Source organism: Pollachius pollachius, assembly GCF_949987615.1.
Source record: "Pollachius pollachius genome assembly, chromosome: 17".
Taxonomy (NCBI): Eukaryota; Metazoa; Chordata; class Actinopteri; order Gadiformes; family Gadidae; genus Pollachius; species Pollachius pollachius.
In genome coordinates, this window is record NC_136950.1 from 4,306,656 (window position 1) to 4,327,686 (window position 21,031).

A 21,031-nucleotide genomic window follows, 5' to 3' on the forward strand; every position below is an offset into this window, starting at 1 on the left:
AACTAATGATCGGGTACAAGCAGATCCTGGGAATTAATTTCCCAGGACTATTAGGAATCGGGTGAGTCGAACTCGTGAAGACCCCTCACACACACACACACAGAGACACACACACAATGTCCTGCTGCTTTGTTTTCATAACCCAACCGTGCACACGCATGCGACGATATGCTCGGTAAATTCATCATATGAGAAACATACACAACACACACACACTGTAAGTAGGTCGACTCAATGTGGGCCTGCCTGGTGCTATACACATGTCACACATTCCCAGATGACCGAGGTGTTTACATTAGCTACATAAGAAAACTGGCTAACTGGCCAGCACGCTCCATTACAAACAGGACGCCCCTAAACACGTTAGCATGGTCTGCTACTCACCCTGCATTCATGGATGACATGTTTACACAGCGGCGCTAGCCCACGCTAATTTACTGTTTTTAATTAATGTTTTCATCCGCCTGGTTTTAGGTGTTATGATTAAGTGTACCTATCCTTATTAAGGTGAGTCAGAGAGTGAGGGTGTGGGTGAGGGTGTACAGTATTTGTGTGTGTGAGGTATTAGTGCTACATCAATTACATATAAATGATGTAGAAATATTTATAGAAAGACCAACAGGAGGACCAAAAGGAACCTGCAAATCAGACTGCATATGTAAACAACAGCACTAGGTATGCACACACCGTGAGCACATGAATGTCTGTGGCATGGCAGGGATTTCTGCCCTGGGATTAGCTGTCTAGTTTCAAGCCCGGTGTAATTCTTTCCTATGTATAAACCAGAAACGAGCAGAGTAATCCCCAAGCGAAGAGGGGTGTAATTCACTGACCTGAGGGCTTGAAAACACTTCCTGTATGCTGTTGATTGGTCCAACGGGAACACCTGACCCCTCAAACTCCCTCAGCCAATCAGCTGTATCCATCTCAAGGAACCTACGATGGATGTTTGGGAGAGAGCCAGACAGAGACAGAAAGACAAACAATGTGATAATGATCTTTTGTATTTGTCTCTGATCTAAAATGTTGTTTCATCAATTATAATCAATCAATTTTAGCAGATTATTTAATTGCAGGTCACTTGGCCTGTTCTATCGCCTGAGTGTATACGGATGTCTTGACGTCTGGAAGCCTGGGGCACGTACCCAGGGCGGTCACTAGGGGTCTCAGAGCGCTAGGCGGCTCTGGATTGAATGGGAAACAACAGGAAAGTTGTTGCACAACCTCCCACCTAATTGGTGGTTAGAGCATCTGGAGGGGACGATGTTTAGTGCATCTGTAACTATGTGTTCTGCCGCCTGACTGTTTCTGTGATCAAGTTAAGATGTGTGTGATGTGTGTGTGCGTCAATGATTTTGCATTTGTCTGTGTTTGTGTGTGCGCATATGCGTGCATCAAGAGAATTAATTGTCTTGGGTGTGTGTGTTTCTGTATCTGAGAGGGTAAATTGTGTTGAGCATGTGTGTGTATTACCTCTGGGATAGAATGTGTAGCAGAGGTTTTCTGTGTTTCACTCTGAGTTTGTTGGTTTGGTAGTTTGAGTCCTCTGTTAGTTCTGTCAGGCTGAGTACCTATATTATACACAAACACACACACAAAGTTTATTTTCATAAATTTCCCCACAAAGGTTTGTCTGGGCTGCATGATACTGATCCAGATGGACCACAATGTGCTGAAGCTCATCATAGTTCTTTCTAGTTCACTCTGCATTTAAAGTAATTTGTACCTTTGTGGGTGTGTGTGTGTGTGTGTTATGTGTGTCTGCGAGCGTGCGTTTGTGTGTGAGAGACGTACGTGACACACTTTGACAAACTGCTTGTCGTTTCCAGCGGCTACGACGATGTATCCGTTTTTGGTCTTGAAACCCTGCAGAACAGAGGAAGGGAATCAAGACCGTCAGAAAGGAAAGAAAGAAATACGCAGAAAATACAAATAAATCAAATGGTTAACTCCCTAACAATGCGCACCTTCCCTCCCTTTACATCCTGTTTATTTCAAGCACGCTCACACACGTGTTACCTGTCCCCGTTTTTTTTCACTGCCAGCCCCCCGCCACAGATCCGTTTGATGTGTGTTGTGATAAGGCAGCTAGCTGCCAGCTAGCGAGCCTTCAGGCGCTAGGTTACACAGCACTCCAAACCCGCGCTAACCCCACAACTGCCGCCCGCCTTTCATCCGTGCCCCCCGCCCCCGTGCAGCGGGCGGTGTCGTCCGCAGGGGGAGGACCAGCCAAGGTTCCGCTGAAAGCCGCCCAGTATGTGCCGAGGGCGCGCGGCGCGGCGCGGTTAGCACAGGCGGCTCCGCACTCAGATCTGGACCACATCAAGGCCGTAACCACAACCTTCCCTTACACTCTCTCGCTCTCGCTCTCTCTCTCTCTCTCTCTCTCTCTCTCTCTCTCTCTCTCTCTCTCTCTCTCTCTCTCTCTCTCTCTCTCTCTCTCGTTGTCCCAGGTGACGGGAAAAGCAGGACTAAGAAAATGATCGAGTTCGGCTTATAGACATCTGAGCCAAACCGGGGAACATTTTAAAAGTAGCCAAAGGTTAGAATAACGTTGTGACTGCGACCCCTATGAGGATAGCAGGACCGGGATTGGGAGGTGAAAGGGGTTCTTAGCACCGGAGCGAAAAGAGAGGGGGGGTTATTCACTCCCGCCATCAAAGAGCCAGCCAGGACAAACAGGAAGTGCAGGCTCTGTTGAGCCAACACTTTGAAAGTCTGCACAAAAACAGAAGGTAGGGAGAAGGAGTTCAGTGTGTTGCCGAGCCGTGGTGGACAAGCTGCCCCTCCTGCATCTCTGTCGGCCAGAATACCTTCCCTAACAACAGACCTGAGGCCAGAATACCTTCCCCAACAACAGACCTGAGGCCAGAATACCTTCCCTAACAACAGACCTGAGGCCAGAATACCTTCCCCAACAACAGACCTGAGGCCAGATGGTCCCGGACAGCCCAGGGAAGATGGTTGGTTCAAAAACGACCAGAAGGTAAACGTACCACAAGAAAGGGGATTGCTCACACCCATGCTCTCTCATTTACATTTAGGGGATTTTGCATTTAGGACACTTTTATCCAAATATACTTACTTACAAAAAGACTTACAACCATTCATTCACACACCGACGGCGGAGTCAACCACACAGGGCAACAGTTTAAACGGTTTAAAAGTGACCTGAAGGTAAACGTATCACGAGATAGGGGAGCATCCGCTCTCTCTCTCTCATGTAGCTCAACTATCAAGGGGCTCGACCGCCCCTGCAGCTCCACATGGCTGTTCGGAGCAGCTGCTGGTGGCCACCAATAAAAGACTGTGTGACTGTGTAGATGGCTCCGAGCAAGAGGAAAGTGTATCAATGTATAAACGTCAAGCAGTGCTTATTAGAACTTACAGCCCAGATGAGTGATGGTGCATGTCTTTGGGTCCACAAAGAGAAGTGCGGGCGTACTTGGCAGATCGCGGGCGACAGGAGAAGGAAGGCGGTCTTATTCCATAGCTGGAAGGTGTGGAAGTGTGTCATTGTGTAAATGTGAAGCGGAAAACTACTTATTAAGTGTAATTGATTTCTAGAAGTAGAAATGATGTATGGCGTTTTAAAAGTGTTAAATGTCAAACCTCCAACTGAGTATTTCCTTAGCCAAGTCATGTGCTGAGAGATTCAGCACGACGAGGCCACTGGACCATTCTTTCCGTGTTTGAAATGGCACATTTATGATGTTGGAAACAGAGACATAAGGTCTGAAATATGGATAAAATATTGGCTGAAACATAACAGGCCACATGCTATTTGATGTGAACTCAGATGTAGGGTGGATGTGTATGGTGGATTCTTTAAAAAAGCTGTGACCACAAACACTGGCATTAGAAAAAAATATACATAAATCATCTCTGCCATGACCGCCCGACACAATAAAAGTTCACACAAGGATTACAAGGTGAAGGTTTTGCCGGTGGGATTCTGAAGGGGTTGGATGGGACAGCTGAATGCTTTCCACAGAACTATTCGCTTGTTGTTCTGGTCGGGAGAAACTGACTGAAATCCTCGACTTCCTCGCACCTCGGGTGTCTGTGCTTGCTGTGTATCATGTCTTGCATTCCTCGGTTCTATTACTAAGACCTCCTTGTGATTAGTGTGCGTATTCACGTTTGGCGGGACTGGTGTAGTGTGTTTGCTGTGAGTGGGTCTTTTCTGTTTTCATGTTGTGATGTGCGTGTCAACATATACAACAACATAAAACTGCTAAATAGCATGCTCATTTTTGATGTACCGGGGCAGCATGGTCGTAATCCTAGACAGACGATGGGACTCTAGAGGGTTCTTAAACATGACACTGAGATCCTACAGACCAACCGTGCATCATGGGAAGATGACCCTGACCATTTAGGAATAGCATTTTATCTATTTTCTCTAACTATATGGATGAATGCGGGTAATTATTTATTTCTTGCCAACGATAAATGATACTTTGACATACACCAAAACATCAAAAGTCTTGTATGGCGTCTTCCCTCATGGCTGTCTCTACATCCATCCATCCACCCCACTTATACACCGCCAGGCATCTAAAGCGACCTTGCTCGTTTCTCTTCTGCTACGGACGAGTGCCGGCGGCTCCGTCTACGCCACAGCAAATGAGCAATAAGGAAGAACAGCAACAGGGACCAAGAGGCAGCTGAGCCGACCGCGGCAGACCTCAATACACCCAATTAGGAGAAAAAGACTCAACGTCCGCTTCCACAACTTTTGTCGGGCTGGTCACATAGCTTAAGAACTCTTGAACATTGCATATCAAAACTAACCTCGCTTTGGCAATCAAGTCGCACAATGAATTAACCTCCAAACCTTGCACAAGGTCTTCCCTGTATGTAGACTAATGAATAGAGGAAGACGTTCAACCCATCATAGTCGAGAAATACTTTATAATGTATATCTGCAGTAAGCAACAAAAAGCACCAGCTCTGCCAGAGTCATGGCCCCCGTCTCCCAGTGTAGATCACTGGGAATGTCAGAGGTACAAATACTGCAAGGATTAAATACTTGCGTGTTTACATAAACAGCGTGAGCACCACCCACTCAAGCAACCCACCCAAGGGCAGATGATATTTCCCGGTAAAAGTGTAAGATTAAGAGGAAGGGTGGGAGAGGGACTACAACATCCAAGTGGCAATAATATCCGTATAGAACGATCCCGGGGGTTTGCCTGTAACAGGGCAGTATACTTTGGACATTTACGTGCCCCCTTCTAGTCCGTGGTAAATAGAGCGGTTTCCACGGAGCGATGCGATAAGCCACATCAGGGGAATCGGCGGAGGTTCAGGAATCGGACGTGACTGGGATCTACAAGGTGTAAAGGTCACACATTTTTGAAACCCATAGGGTGTTTATAGTTTCTCTCCCTCGCTTTGTCTCTCTCTGTCTCTATCGTTTATTCTCTGCTCTCCTTTTACTGCAGACTCTCACATTTTCAAAAGTTGTTTGTTGAAGAATGTAAAGCAAAAAATCATGCTCAAATGTGGTCTGAAACAATCTATGAGCCTATTCTTGAGTATATTTTGACAGCGGAAGCATTTTCCAGGTTAGTAAACACAAAATGATTGAAGAGAAAAAGAGACTGTCCTTGCCTCTTTGGTAGCCTTTGTTTCCACCCCACAGTTCCCCTATCTATTCTTTATTTGAGCACTTCTTCTCCTCCATCGCATGTCCCCAAGTCTTCCTCTCCCCTTCTTCTTTTTCTCCCTTCGGGACCAAAAGTTCTAAACAGCAGAGTATTTACGAGACCATAATCCCCGCCAGTGTCGCCATGTGGGACTAAGTGGCCTGTTTGTGATCCTATCAGAGATTTGCCTCTTTTTAACAATCCATTTTTATAGTTAACATAGCACCTCATAAATTAAGGGGCCATGCTTTGGTACCATGAAATATGTCGCATGCATATGATACATTTCCATGACATACGAAACAGAAAAATTATCAAACGCGGTACGGATTAGCTGCAACTGAACCCATGCTGAGACACGGGCAGACCCCAACGTGCATGTGTATGCACAAAAGGGTGGTAATTAAGGCAAAGTGAATGAGAGAAGTGATAAAACCACAGAGTTGTACTGTTCTTTGTGGTTTGGGCATGTTTCTCAGGCAGTGTCTGTGTGTGTGAGCTAGATGTTTTCCTGCCACCAACCAGGCTTATAACACGGTTGTTGCAGAAACACAATGGGACAAAGATTTGGGACAAAGTATTGAAAAGAGAATGCATTAGCCTGAATACAATGGTATTCTATCATGATTACAAATCAACAATTTAACTAGCAATTACAAAAAAAAGTTAAAATGAATATCAACGTTAAACAGAGTCGATATTAGTCAATCTGTAACTGGGAATTGAGCTTCAAAAATTATGAAATACAATGATGATTCCAGGTCTTTGCTTATAACAATTGTTGCGTTGTTGTATTGGCATTTTAGCATGCTTAGCTCAGCATGTGTTAGCACATAGTCCATACCTTTCTATTAGCCTCCTAGGTGCATATTGATGTTGGCATGGTAGCATGCTAGCGTGTTAGCATGTTAGCGTGTCACCTGGTAGGGTACGATGCTCTCATGCGCTGTCCCCCAGCGCTGCGCCTCCTTCCCTGCATTCAGATAGTTGGAGGCTATATGGCTGAGACAGGCCACCTGGGGAGAGGGGGCGAGAGAGAGAGAGAGAGAGAGAGAGAGAGAGAGAGAGAGAGAGAGAGAGAGAGAGAGAGAGAGAGAGAGAGAGAGAGAGAGAGAGAGAGAGAGAGATTAGTAAGTTGTAGCTGCCATATACAGTGAAGATAATTTTTTTCTCCATTGCTGAAATATGTATATCCTATAACTTTGACTATCCTAACACGTCTGCTCAATGTATGTTTATACAATGGTATGAACAGTGCATGAATGACAAAGAAACTGGTTGAAAATAATAAAAAATAATCTTATTTTATGAAGCATCAATACAAATTGTAATAAGCAACGGGAGGAAGTAGGTATTGAGGAGACAGAGAGGAAGGGTGAAGGAAAGAGAGGGAGGAATTAGATATTGAGGTAGCGACAGAGGCTGTTACATTGAGAATGGTTGCTCAAGCTCACACTCCTGTCCACTCATATTCATGGTCACACTGTAGATCCCAATTAGTATGAAAATAACGTCGGTCATGTTGAATGTTTGTTTCTGTCTACGGACAAATGGTGAGTCGCTTTGAATGTTCCTGCCGCAAGGAATTGTGAGATGGCGTTATCTCCTTTATTTTCTTAAAGCATGGCCCAGTGTACGCTAAGCGAAAGGAGATAAAGAAGGAAGCATTAAGGCACCTCTCCTTAGCATTTTGAGGATTTGATCAGCTCTTATCATGGCCACTTAGATTCACTGAGCAAGACACCAATCCCTGCGGCTCCCGATGAGCTGGCCGTCGCCGTGCGTGGTTGACTCAGCCGTCGGTGTCTGAATGTGTGAGTGGATGGTTGTCGCTTTGGATAAAAGCGTCGGCAAAATCCCCTCAATGTAAAAATAGTCAGGATAATTCGGCCACAGCCAGAGAGGTAGGGAAAGGAAAGGGCCGGGAGGAAGTAGGTTATGGGGAGACAGAGAAGGAAGTCAAAGAGGTAGAGGAGAGGACACACCAGATCCAAGTAGAGAAAGGCCATCATGGTGGTGAGAGGTTTATTCTCTTGGATATTAAATCAAGAGGTTGTTGCTGTCACTTTTGACACTTTCCCGCTGAATATCCACGACAGTCCAGGAAGTCAAAACCACAGTCCTTCCTAGTACTCGCATGAATGTGGAGAACAGAGCCGGTCCCACATACCTGACCCAGAGCACACACTCTCTTTTGGGTCGCCGTTCGGGAAATCCAATGTCCCTTCACTCATTATTCATTAGGGTAGGAAACACTCTTTAACACAGCGACTTACATTGGATTCAGATACATGTCATTAAGGAGCAGGTTACGGCTAGGTATCTTTCTTTGAATTGACTCCAGCCAATTAAGATTTTGGTTCATTCAAAATTTCTTACCGCCTCCCCCCCTTAAATTGACTTGTGATGTTTCCATGACAACGTCGAAAGAACTCCTAAACAGTGTTGCTGAGGGCCGGCCCGACCATGGCTATGTAGCTCCCTGATGGCCAAGTCTCTTTCATCTCCTCTCTGCGGTCATCGTGCCTGTGGTTGCAGCGCTTCAGAACACAGCCAACCACAGCGTAATCCCCGGGGGGTGGATTGTGGGTGAGCGAGAGGTGGATTGTGGGTATTTTATCTCCAACAGCTTGAGGTACCGACCGCAGCGATTGTGACCTCCTAATCCCCCTAGCCAATCACAGCACATGTTTGATCAACCTTGTAATCAATGCCAGCGCATTCATGCAACTTTAAAATTGTTCAACGGAAGACAAGACGTTTTGGCAGTTCTCTTTGCGGAAAACAAAGGACACAGCGACACATCAAAAACGAGGGGGCACGTTTACCAAACTGAGCGCATGTTGGCAGTCCCGTCCCAGTTTTAGAGCCATGTGGTGGTGTTTGAAAGAACAATAGTGGGAAAATACCATCTGCACAATCCAAAGGTGAAGCCAAGTAAACGAATAAACAAAAAATAAACAGCGATTAAGATGGCAGCATTGATGTTGTCGGCTTAGTACACAAACGATTAAACTACTCCAAATCTTGGGTCACTAAATATCTGTGGGAATCACACCCCAGCCCCCAGTACCCAGTAAAGACTCTTTATCGACTGAGCTACAATAAGGGGATTTGGAATGGGCCAAACACTGGGCAGTGTTGAGCCATGTTCGGTCCACTGATGTACACAAGGAGAAGCCACAGGCATGTGCTTCACTGGGCCTGTGTACTCAATGTCTGAGCCCGGTGTACCCAAAAGGGATTCTGCTGATGGATAAAGACCAACTCCCTTCCCTTTCCACTCTTTGCTCCAGAGACAAACATTTGGAGGATTAGGTAAACTAGGTTACTTTTTTGGGCCACAGAGAGTGGGTTTATATATTGAGGGTTCCCCGCCTTCCTCTTGGGAACCTTTTCCTCACAAGAAACGCAGTGTGTTGAAACCCACGTCTACAGGCCTTCATCAGTAGTTTGTGTACGGTTCTCATGTATGTTTTATTCACATGTGTATTTATTGTTATGTATTTAGTTTGTTTTATTTAACTGTTGTTTTTTCTGTTTTATGGCCAGCAGTGTGCCTCTAGTCCCACTGTAACACACCGCCTACCACTGGTTTTAAAAGGTTGGATGGAGTTGTTCATCAATCACAGTACATGATCATCACTGTTGCCTGTTTCTCTACACGGGGCGATCACTCCAGCACATGAATGGTGGAACAGAACCTTCTAAAACTAATTCATAGAGCTCGACTTACAGCCACCAGAGCCAGTGTCAGCAGTCAACGTGTTTGCTGACTGCATGTGTTCTCCAAAAGTAATCTGGGCCATTAATAAGGGCTTTATATAACCTTAAAAAGAGACACATGCATGTGATGTCATATTCATTGCAAGGAAAGCTGTCATCCATCCATCATATAAATGTGGACATGTTATGCCTCGCAACATCTGTTGCGTCACCTCGATGCCATGGCACGAGCTGAACGAAAACCAACTTTCCAAAGGGTGTTTTCAACCTCCTAGTCTGGAACCAATGAAAACCCACTAAGCTCCTCTCAACCTATCACATCACTCAATGTGAGCAGCAAACATTTGCTGGCAACACAGTAAATCACTAACAAAGTTGATTCACGCACACAATGAACCTACTAGACGTTTTAATGGCCAATGGAAATTATGAGTAGGAGTATGCATGTTCATATTTTGTGTGAATTTGTTTTTCTTAAGTCTATATTCCAAATTCTAGTTGTGGAACTCAGTCAAACATTGATTAATGAGTACACCACCGACGCAAAGTCACGCATCTAAACCTATGTTTACATCATTCCCAGACACACTGTGTCCATCTGTCTCTATGTCTTTCTGTCTGTGGTTGGCAGACCGGCTCAATTAGAAAGATGACTGATAATCTCGCCGTTTGTGAAGTTGCAGCAGTGCGACAGGTTTCCCTGGGTTTACCACACAGCGCCAACTATGGCTTATTGGAAAAACAAAGACGACAAAACCTTACGTTTTTATCCAAAGCTACAATTGCTACACGTTATTGAGAAGCAGGTAGGGGGTTTGTCGTCCTGCTCAAGGGTAGGTAGCATACCTGGCATAAAATAGCATAGTGCTGTTTAAACCCAGAACCTTGCAGCTGGGAAACAAAAAGGACATAATCGTGTCTCTTGTACATGGTTCACAGTGTGGTATTTTAAAGGTACTTTAAAAACGTATTTAAACTGCATTTGCATTGTCTTGATAAAACGGCGACAAAAAGACCATGTGTGAATTCTGTTTTAGCGTCCACTCCCAGCCCCTCTGTTTGGCTGGACGGACTGGCTGTCAAGTGGTCTGGCTTTGAAGAGGCTGAGCCACGGAGAACTCTGGCTGTCCTCCGCGAGACGAGGTCCAGCTCAGCATGTGCTGCAGACAGTCTGGTTGTTATACAGGGTGTGGTGTGTATACCGTAGCCTGTTGTTTTGCTTTGTCCAGACTAAACACACTCGTAGCCAGGGTATGTGTGTCGGGGTGTCGGTGTGCGTGCGTGCGCACCTTTAGTGAGTGTGTGAAAGTAGATAGGTAGGTAGCTAGCTAGCTAGCTAGCTGTGTGTTGGACCATTTTACCTGCATTTCTTTTATTCAGAGGATGTGTTCCTTTAAACTGAAGCAGTGAGAGAGATGTAGCTATTACCCAAAACACACACATATAAAGGATGCATAGATACAAACACACAATCAACACACATACACACGTACACTGCAAAGGACACGAGACAACAGTGGAGGAGAGAAGATGGAGAAGGCCAGCAGAGAGGAGGAAGAGGGATGAGGGGGTGAAAACTCTTACAGGTGTAGAAGCGTGCATGTGCATGGAAAAGTGTTTGTGCCCGTCTGTGTTGACACAACGCACACCCGGTTGCACTCTTTACACAAACTGTGGCAGGTGGTGCTGTGTAGAGAAACCAAACCGCGTGCAGCGTTGACGTGTGTTCCCAAACTGCACTGAGCTAAATCACAACAACCCTGACCACGAGCTCCTTTCCCATGATCCTTTGCCCGTCCATTAGTGCAGTGTTATGGCCATGAATTACTATTAGACCAGAATGTTTTGGCCAAAGCTACTAAGCACATTTGTTGTGAGTAGTCCAAAAACTGATGAGTCATCGTGACTAGTCTCGTCTTTATTAACTTTATGACATTTCTTAAGCTGTTACTGGTCGTATACCACAGTGGGGATCACACCCCAAACCCCGCCGCTGGTGCCTTGCACCACAGACTTAAGATTAAGCAGGGAATTGGACTGATGGGCAGACAGACAGAAAGACTGACAGCTTCTCTATACAAACTATATCCATAAAAAAATGTGATATTTGACCTCTGTGTGCAGTAGCATCTTGATTTACTCTTGCCATAAGCCGTGCTTTTGCAAAATGTTGTTTATGTTTACATTTATTTGAAATCTACTCCGTCATACGAAGACAGCTTTGCCCGGCATCTCGCTGGACTGGAAAAACAAGACGGAGATCCCCAACACAACAAATCCACCACACTTTGGGACGCTCCGATGCATCCAACTGCGTTCCATTCATTTTTGGACTTTAGGGTTATATATGGCATGATTTGTTTTAATTGCACAAACAGGACAAGACATATTGAATGGTTTGTTTAGGTTGCTGAGGACTTTTGAGAATAGATCACATGCTTGTTTAAATAACACAGGGCTTTTTGTGAAAGGTTAGTGGTCTTGTTAGAGGCAGGGGCAAGGAAGGTGCTTACTCCTCTCCCACACACACAACCCAGCGTGGCTAAAAAGGCTAGCATGATGGCTAAGCTCTTCAGACGGTCCATTGATCTTATCTACGGATGACATCTGGGGCCGCTTTTTACCATCAAACATGCTTCAGAGGGAATATTCACCAGCGTCAGTTCTCTGAGAAAAGCTAAGGGAAGCCGCCCTGCCTCCCTTTATGACTGTTATGGCACATGATAAGTTGTGGTGCTGGTTTGATGCACCATCTTGTTTATGGTGCCTGTTTGGTGACACCAGCTGGAGCTCGTTGGCCATTAGTGGTCCGGCCCTAACTAAGTGGGACACTCCACATCTCTCCCTCTCTCAGATTCAAAAAGCTTTATTGGCATGAGAAACAAACTTTAACATTGCCAAAGAAGCTGATAAATTAGGCGGTTAAATTCAATATATATATATACAAATCAAGCATCATTAAATCAAATACTAAATATCTATAGAGTCAAATGTGAAATTCTCTCTCTCAACCCTGACTCCATGTTTACCTCTCAAGGCAGATTTATTTTGATATTTTTTCCTTCGGCCTATCATCCTAGACTTTATATCCCACACCCACCTGTGAGGACAGCAGATTACAGTCGATGTGGGCCCCTCTGCCCGTCCTGTATCTCTGCAGCAGGGCAGCCATGATGGCTCCGTGCGCGTACAGGCCGGTTGCCAGATCCGTCATGGCGACGCCGGGCCGCACCGGTTCACCGTCCTACACGGGGTTCGATCATAGAACCGTGTGCCATACACACACACACACACACACACACACACACATCGGTTCACTGCATACAATAAGACAATGGACCAAAAGACAAAAGGCGTTTGGTAAAGAGACACACCTACCTCTGGTCCAGTGATGTGCATCATCCCCGAGAGTGCAGACGCAATGGAATCATAGCCCGGGCTTTTGGACTGAGGGCCTGTCTGCCCAAAACCTGGAGAAAACACACAAACATTATTTTATGCTAATTTGTTATAAATGTTTGTGATTTGTGAGCACCATCAGTTCAAATCCCTCTGTCCGGCCAGCCCTCCGTAAGCAAGGCACTTAACAGGGCTTAAATCTACCATTTCAAAAGGACTGTTTGCTCATTACATGATTTGCTGAAATGCACATCGGAGGAGGAATAATTGGTTTATCTGGCAAGCTTACTGGAAATTTCCACTCTCCGGTTGAGCTTCCGCTGTTTTGTTGTCATTTACTCTGCTTTCTCGTTTTTTTCCTTCTCGATTTGTAAAGTAATCTAATGACTGCAGTAATGTGATAATTTTGTTATATGTGTCAAACATCCAGTATCCGTTAACTCAGGTGAGAGGTCTACATTTAAAAAAGGACCACCACCGGTAAGATTGTGTCTCATTAGTTCCCAATTACTCCGGATAGTTTGGCAAACTCAAAAATCCTTGCTGTAGCTCTCCTTGGGAGCCAAGGCCTAAACCCTTATGCCAAATCAGAAGATATTTACCGCTTGTTAGCTAACATAACCACTGGGATTAACTTTCATGAGGGTTTAGTTAGAGGTCAGGACAAACAGAGAAATCTATCCGGCCAAGGCATTTATCTATCATTATCCTGGCTCATGAAAACCCTTGTGGTTGAGGACATAAAACCTAATATCTCTATAAACTCTAAACTCCAGTCCTTTAGCAGCAGTTTAAATTTGTCAGACTACTCCTCTAAGGTGGGACCTATTATGAATAGGGAAGTGGGGGGAACTCAGAGAACTGTTAGATAGTAGAGATGACATGCAACACATTTTATTAGTGCCTTCATTCTATCATTTTACAACTTCAAGTCGTAAAAAAAGATTCTGTTAAGTATTTATGCTGCGTGCACAAAATAGTGGAAATTACATTGAGTTTCAACCCTGTGTGTGTGTGTGTGTGTGTGTGTGTGTGTGTGTGTGTGTGTGTGTGTGTGTGTGTGTGTGTGTGTGTGTGAGAGAAATAGAGGAAGGCCCAGGGTCAACTCCCATGCCTTCTAGTTCACAGCGGCGCAGAGAATGAATAGGGAAATATGACCAATTGGCCTGAAATCCTCTGATTTACAATCTCTCTAAATGTTATATATAAGACAATTCTTTTACTTTGTTTGTAAATAGAAGAAAAATTATTTAAGAAAAAACAATTACTTTCATGCATATATAGGTTTCTTTATTGTTTTTAAGATCTGATCTCAATCAACATACACCCATCCCAGTTTATTTTATGATCAAGGATAATTAAGCTCATTCTGTATTAATATTCTGTAGCAATAGTGGTTCAGATTTGAATCAGTAGAGAAGTTGAAAGGCATGTGTGTGTGGGTTGTTGCTGAAGTCCCTTTAGTATAAATTCTCATTTGATAAGATGAGTTGGACCAACTTCTAGTGTGTCCATGAATTTCTGTTGTATTTCAGTTTGGACAATATAACGTACAGACGACCCTATGTGGGATATTCTTCTGTTTGAAATTAATCTCACAAGAGGGAAGGAGGAAGTTAGAATGCCGAGAGAGACACAGAGAGAGAAACACACTGAAACAGAGAGAGAAAGAAAGAGTGAGAGAGACACAGACAGAGAGAAAGAAAAAGAGAGTGAGAAAGAGAGAGAAACAAAGAGAGAGAGAGACACAGAGAGAGAGAAAGAAAAAGAGTGAGAAAGAGAGAGAAACAAAGAGAGAGACACAGAGAGAGACAGAGAGAGAGAGAAACAAAGAGTGAGAGAGACAGAGAGAGAGAGAAAGAAAAAGAGAGTGAGAAAGAGAGAAACAAAGAGAGAGACACAGAGAGAGAAAGCCGTGTCCGAACCAACTGCACATGTTCCCAATGAGTCTCTCATCTCACATGCAACTTCCAGTGCTCACTCTCTAATTGGCTGTGAAGAAGGGTTGACAATGGAGGAAGCAAGGATCTAACAGCTCCTGTAGGGTGAGAGAGCGAGAGCGAGAGCGAGAGAGAGAGAGAGAGAGCAAGAGAGAAAGAAAGCGAGAGAGAGAGCGAGAGAGAGAGAGCGAGCGAGAGCGAGAGCGAGAGAGAGAGCAAGAGAGAAAGAGAGCGAGAGAGAGCGAGACCGTCTGTCTGACTGTTTTAATCCAGGTCGTTCCTTGGAGTTTGGGTCCCCTTGGTTCCACAGAGCAGTGACCCTGCAGTCAAAATAACCCCATGGACAAATGTTCCAAACAGACATAAACTTTCTTGATTGGCCACCTGAGATCGAGGCAATCACGGAATCCCCCAATTAGTGGAAATGAATCAAACCATGACATCATCATCTGATGCCCTTAAGGCAGGTGGACACGCAGCTAGAAGCACAGGGGGACATACTGTATATACAAGTGTGCGCACACACACACACACACACACAAACACACACCAAGAGTATGGCACAATATATCTTCCCTCTACTTGCTTGCGGAAAAACCCGTACTCTGTATATTTTTTTTATTTTCTGTAAATAAACGCTCCCAACATGATGAATTGAAACCACTACTTTATGGAGTCACTACAAAGTGCACGGGCAAAGGGAGTGCAGGGCCCTGGAGTGTTTGGCAAAACGAGGACCACGCCGGCCTTCGAATCACATCACGTCCACGCACCTTCACACACAACATGTCCAACCAATAATGCTGCATTGCATTACCTACCAAAGATGTTGCTCCACATCTGCATCGGCTCCACAGTCGACTGCTGACGACTATTGGAAAGGCATACTGCACTGAGACACATGCTGAGTGTTTCCAGTGCAGAGAGCAGGGAGCACAGCGCTATGCTGGCCCCCGTACAGAAAGTGTACTTTAAATCTCCTCCCGTATGCAGTTCATCACACTGGAAGGAAGCTGCTACTTGTGTTTGCCATGGGCCTCTTGCATGACAGTGGCTAGGCTAGTAGTGGCTAGGCTAGGTTGATTGACAATAGGCTAGGTTGATTGACATTCAGCCTATTAAATGAATAAATAGAAAACTGACAACATTTGATACTCAACAACACAAGAGGGAGGACCTAACAGGTCGGGTTTTAAACAGTTGTTTAAAAACTGTACGATTGTGCCAGGAAAAACAAGCTTACAAAACATTTCTCTTGGTTCTTCACAGACAGAAGGGGCTCAACGTGCATGTTTAGCAGATTATATTTATATATAAATACATAGTACATCATAGTCCACTACTGTACTGATTAATCACCAATCTCTTATTACAATCACCACCTGAATGTACCGTAATCCTTTTCCTGGCTCCCCCTGTACGAATGGACATGGATTACAAGGTCCAGATTCTCTCCTGGCGCGGATGGGGGTGTCACGGCCGGGAGACCCAGGCGGAACCCCAAGAAAAAGGGGACGAGGGGGAAACAGGACGTTGTGGAGGATGTAAATCTATTGCGTTTAAATGTCTTGCATGCAGCTGCCATAGTTTAATGAGGTCTCCTGGGTAATGGAGTTTTTCTCTCTTGGAATTAGAGGAAGGGGGAGAGGGAAGAGAGTTGGGAGGAGGAGGAAGTGAGCCGGAAAGGGTCGGGAGAAGGTGAAATGATCAGAGTTAGAGAACCTGAAAGGATTGAGAGATAGTGAGACATAGAGAGAGAAGTGGAGAGAAAGATTTAGAGTGATCAAAAGAGAGTCGTAGGAAAGACAAGAAAGATGCAAGGGAGAATAAAAAAAGAGAAACACAGAATGCAGAGGAAACAAGCAAGAGAAAGGAAGCATACAGAAATATTGAGGAAAAACTATGAGGCAGAAAAAAAAAGACGTCAACAAATGAGTTATAACAGCACAGCACTGAGAGGGAACGTTGACAGTTGAAAGACCAAATCTAGTCTGAAATAGAGACAAATTGATGAAACAAAGAGAGTGTCACAAAGGGGGAGACATACAGGCAGAAATACATGCCTGTGGCACAGCTATAAAAGAGGGGGAACAAGTGTTTGGAGCTATTTATAGTAAAGTTGTGAAGAAGTTGTAAAGTTGGCAGAGGCCAGATGGCCTTTTTGCCCTGATTTTATCCAAATCAAATAAACTTTACAGAACAATTACAAAGCAAAATTGCAAACCGTATTACAAGGTTTTCAGAATGAACGTCTAATTTGATTGTGGCTTTACATCCATCTGTTATAGGTGTCATTTGCTCAACCGTCAAACCTCAGTAGATCAAACATGAAAAACAGAAAACGTCATAATACCGTCATTAAATCTGTTTCATATCACGGTTATGGAACGACTGGAGATTTATGATACCTTGCCCCGCATTGAACACCACATAAAATCTAGGTACTTATATGTTGTCGGTCATTTGTAGTGGCGCATAGCTTCATAAAAACTGCTGCGTTTACTGCGGTGTCTGGGGCCACCTAGCGGTCATTCTAAGAACTGCGTGTTTAGAAAGGGCAGCGCGCCGGCTACCAAACAGCACAACTTCCAGGGGTAAAAGGAAGTCCATGACTTGCTCAAGACATTTACATGATAGAAGACAGTCACGTCAAATATAAAAGGTAATGGATTTTAGAGAAAACTGATGAGAAGAGTTGGTTGGATTTTCAAAGCTATAGCTCAAAGTTATAACATCCAGATCTCCACTGTCCATGCCACCGAATATCACAATCCCTTAAGGGCTGGAGGCATAAACACCAGACACAAATCTAGAGAGCAGCTTTACCTCAGTGTATGACGTAATATGATAAAATATGACATAATATGCCTCTTCAATCATCTGGCAAATCAGCAGATTGAAAACTTTAAAGAGTTGTTTTGAAGACTAAATAAATGTAAATGTTCAAATTAATTTTTATGTCCCCGTATTGTATACTGCTGCGGGAAGATGTTATGGTATTGCTAATCTATGCATTCAAATGTTTGGGTTTGCATTGCAAAGTTCGAGCAGGAAGAAAGAAGACAACCCACCAATATCAAACTGCCAATCAAAGCATGATTGCCCCCCGACATTTGTCAAGCCCCCATATCCCATTTTGACTTGTTAAAAGCCAAAAAAAGAAAAGAAAAATAAGCTATGAGCCAGTAGGCAGGGCTACCTGAGATGGAGCAGTAGACCAGCTTTGGATTGGCTGCTTTCAGGTGCTCGTATCCCAGACCCATCTGATGGAGCTTCCCTGGGAGGTAGTTCTCCACGAGCACATCACACACTGCTGCCAGCTACCTCCACACACACACAGAATACAAGATGAAACTGATATTGTGAGGAGCCATATACATTTCCCGAAAAAAATGTAAAATGGTATTATTTTTATTTTAAATTATTTTTTGCATGTGTAAATGAATTGGAATTGTCGATTTATTTATCTAAATTTTTTGTGATCTTTTTTTGAAAAGAAAATACATATCACACGCGTAAGCACGCACACACAAACACACACATCTTAAGGATGAGGCCAGAAGCTGATTGTCACAGTTGAAACATTCAAATTCCAATCTTAATCTAGCATCAATTGAATGGCATCGAATATAATAACATAATACATGTCAACAAACACAGCGACTGGTTTCTGTATTCACTCAGGTTTAAATACCTCCAGGACGACCTGGGCTCCTCTCGAGTGTTTCAGGTCCACCGCCACGCTCTGCAGAGGACACAAGACCCCAAGCATCAGCACGGTGTCGGAGCTTCAGCCGGCCGCACGCACTATGCTACATGAGACTGGCGGCATCCGTCAGGTACTACCGACGGAGCACATGTACGGGATTAAACACACACATTGGTGCACGCCTTAGCACCAGCTATGGATTTTGTATGTGTGTGTGTGTGTGTACTTTTTTGTTGCGGTTGACACTGAGGAAATAAGCACTTTCGGTATTGACAAAAGGGGGTCCCCAGGCCCTTGTGTCATCACCAGCTCCTAAGAGAGAGAGAGAGAGAGAAGGAGAAGAGAGAGAGAGAGGAGAGAGAGAGAGAGAGAGAGAGAGAGAGAGAAGAGAAGAGAGAGAGAGAGAGAGAGAGAGAGAGAGAGGGAATGGTGACTTTATTTATATAGCACCATTCACGAACAAAGGTCACACAGTGCTTCACAAGAGTAAAATACAATAAACTAAAACAAGAGTAATAAGACATCAAATACAGTACAAGACAGTTTGGTTAAATATTTATCAATATAGTAAATGGTGTGTGCGTGTGTGTGTGTGTGTGTGTGTGTGTGTGTGTGTGTGTGTGTGTGTGTGTGTGTGTGTGTGTGTGTGTGTGTGTGTGTGTGTGTGTGTGTGTGTGTCTTGCCTGGTTTCTCTACTTTGATGACCTCAGCCCCGAGGTCCCCTAGGATCATAGTGGCAAAGGGACCAGCCAGCACTCTAACAAAGAAAGTGTTCTAAATAAAGGTTGTATCATAGCATCTTGTCAAGTGTGTATATCTAAAGGAATTCCTACCTTGTCAGATCTAGAACTCTGACTCCCTCTAGTGGTCGAAAGGGTTCTGCTGTGGATCAAATATAACATTAATATTAGAAAACTTGAGTTGGTAGATTGTTTTAAAGTTGAATGAAATTAACCGTATGACATAGTGTGCAGGTTGATAGTATGCATGAAATTGTTAAATAGTATGGTATAAACCACTATATAAAGTCCAGACTTTGGCCACACAAGCTAACGCAATCACTTGCTAGAAGTAAATACAATGGTTCAAACTCGGGTTTAAATTTCGATTAATCACTTTTGATGCAAGTTTTTACCTGTGTGTGTGCAGGAATACCCTCTCTGCGCAGCAATATACACAGCTCGGTGTTGACTTGGCAAACATCGGGGTACCAGACTGCAGAAAGCAATGTTTAACCCTCTTGTTGACGCCCTCATACTGACCCCAACGAGCTCCGAGTACTGGATAAAGTAGAGGTTTAGTTAAAGTAAAGGTGAAATAGAATTGACAAATTGAGTTCATGAACGTTAGAAATCCGTTTGGGTGGCTGTCACTTGACCGTGATGTGCTTTACTAGATAGTAAAGCAATCAGCTGTATAACCTCGGACTTCCGGTTCAAAGCTTTTCGAAGTAAAAGCTCCAAGGGTAGTGACCACAGGTGATAAACCAAACAAGCCTTATCAAGCCATACATGAACATGTTGAACTACATGTTCTGCTGTCAACTGAATTAACTGAATTACGCCAATGCTCTGATAAATAAAAATATAAATTTCTGAATTCTGAGATTAAAGTCAGAACTAACAAAAAATTATCAAACATGTATGTATTCTGAGTTTAATGTCAGAATTCTGAGATTAGGCCTAAATTTAGAAATCAGATATTAAAAAACGAATTCTGAAAATAAAGTTAAAACTCTAAGAATTCTGGCCCAAATCCTCCGCATTATCGAGAATGTTGTTTTCTTGTACTATGAATTGCGACCTCTTATACAAAATGTCTTAGATAACAGCATGTCAATGTCCGGGGGGGGAGGGCTCGATGGTGCAAATAACCTTAGACTGAAAAATACAATTTGATCATGAACACTTTATTTGAAAGTAAAGCAAAGTACAAAGAGCAGCGGGGAAAGGTAGAGGCAAGGAGGAGCTGTATGTGCGAGTGTGAGGAAGGTTTTAGGTCTGTGTTTGTACTAATAGGAGAAGATGGGGATTACGGTGGGGATGATTTTCACAATAGACAATCCTTTTATCATATTGATGATCATAATAAGTGAGTTTAAATGTATCGGTCTGTGCAAAGGAAGTGGGGGTAAGAGAAATAGAAGGAAAAAAGTTAAGTGTTTCTTCTCTCTTATAGAGAAAATATTTTAAGGTAACTACAAACTGATAAAAGTGACATTATCAAAGATAGCTAACAATGTACAACACTCACAGCAAAACATACACAGTACAAAAGACTATACCTCCTAAATGTACAAATAATTACAAATAATAACTTTGACTACAAAGAAATAGCTGATAGAAGCTGTCAACTGTCTTTGAATTCACATTTAGCGGCCCAGTGCACCGTTGAGAGCAATTGTTTTAAACAATCAAGTATTGTACCCGTCATGTTCCCATACATTTTGTCATTGTGATACACATCTCTAACAGTAGGTGGCGCCGTAGCTGCACCCAAAGCAGAATACTTGCGGTGCCAAAACAGTGTTGTTGTATTTAGAGGAACTATTGGAAAAAACAAAAGTTAACAAGTGATGGCGGTGATAAACGTTGACCGACTGG

General features: G+C 43.8%; 2 protein-coding genes across 3 annotated transcripts in view; both read right to left on the reverse strand.

Annotated features, from left to right (window-relative positions):
- The window catches only part of sugct (succinyl-CoA:glutarate-CoA transferase), a 61,101-nt gene extending 41,355 nt beyond the window's left edge, over positions 1-19,746 (reverse strand). The window contains exons 1-12 of the mRNA XM_079754758.1: positions 19,564-19,746; positions 19,262-19,310; positions 19,112-19,185; positions 18,655-18,740; positions 18,414-18,464; positions 17,919-18,039; positions 12,759-12,850; positions 12,481-12,624; positions 6,575-6,670; positions 1,795-1,866; positions 1,474-1,571; positions 834-936 (exon numbers count right to left, since the gene is read on the reverse strand). Coding sequence (XP_079610884.1) covers positions 834-936; positions 1,474-1,571; positions 1,795-1,866; positions 6,575-6,670; positions 12,481-12,624; positions 12,759-12,850; positions 17,919-18,039; positions 18,414-18,464; positions 18,655-18,740; positions 19,112-19,185; positions 19,262-19,310; positions 19,564-19,684 — 1,107 coding nt within the window. The 5' untranslated portion in view covers positions 19,685-19,746. The remainder of the gene's footprint in view (positions 1-833; positions 937-1,473; positions 1,572-1,794; positions 1,867-6,574; positions 6,671-12,480; positions 12,625-12,758; positions 12,851-17,918; positions 18,040-18,413; positions 18,465-18,654; positions 18,741-19,111; positions 19,186-19,261; positions 19,311-19,563) is intronic.
- A 575-nt stretch (positions 19,747-20,321) lies between these two features.
- LOC307088919 (melanoma receptor tyrosine-protein kinase-like) overlaps positions 20,322-21,031 on the reverse strand; it is a 37,729-nt gene continuing 37,019 nt past the window's right edge. For both annotated transcript variants that reach the window (XM_079754982.1, XM_079754981.1), the window contains exon 27: positions 20,322-21,031. This exon is cut by the window's right edge and continues 1,757 nt beyond it. The gene's annotated coding sequence lies outside the window, so the exon portion shown is untranslated.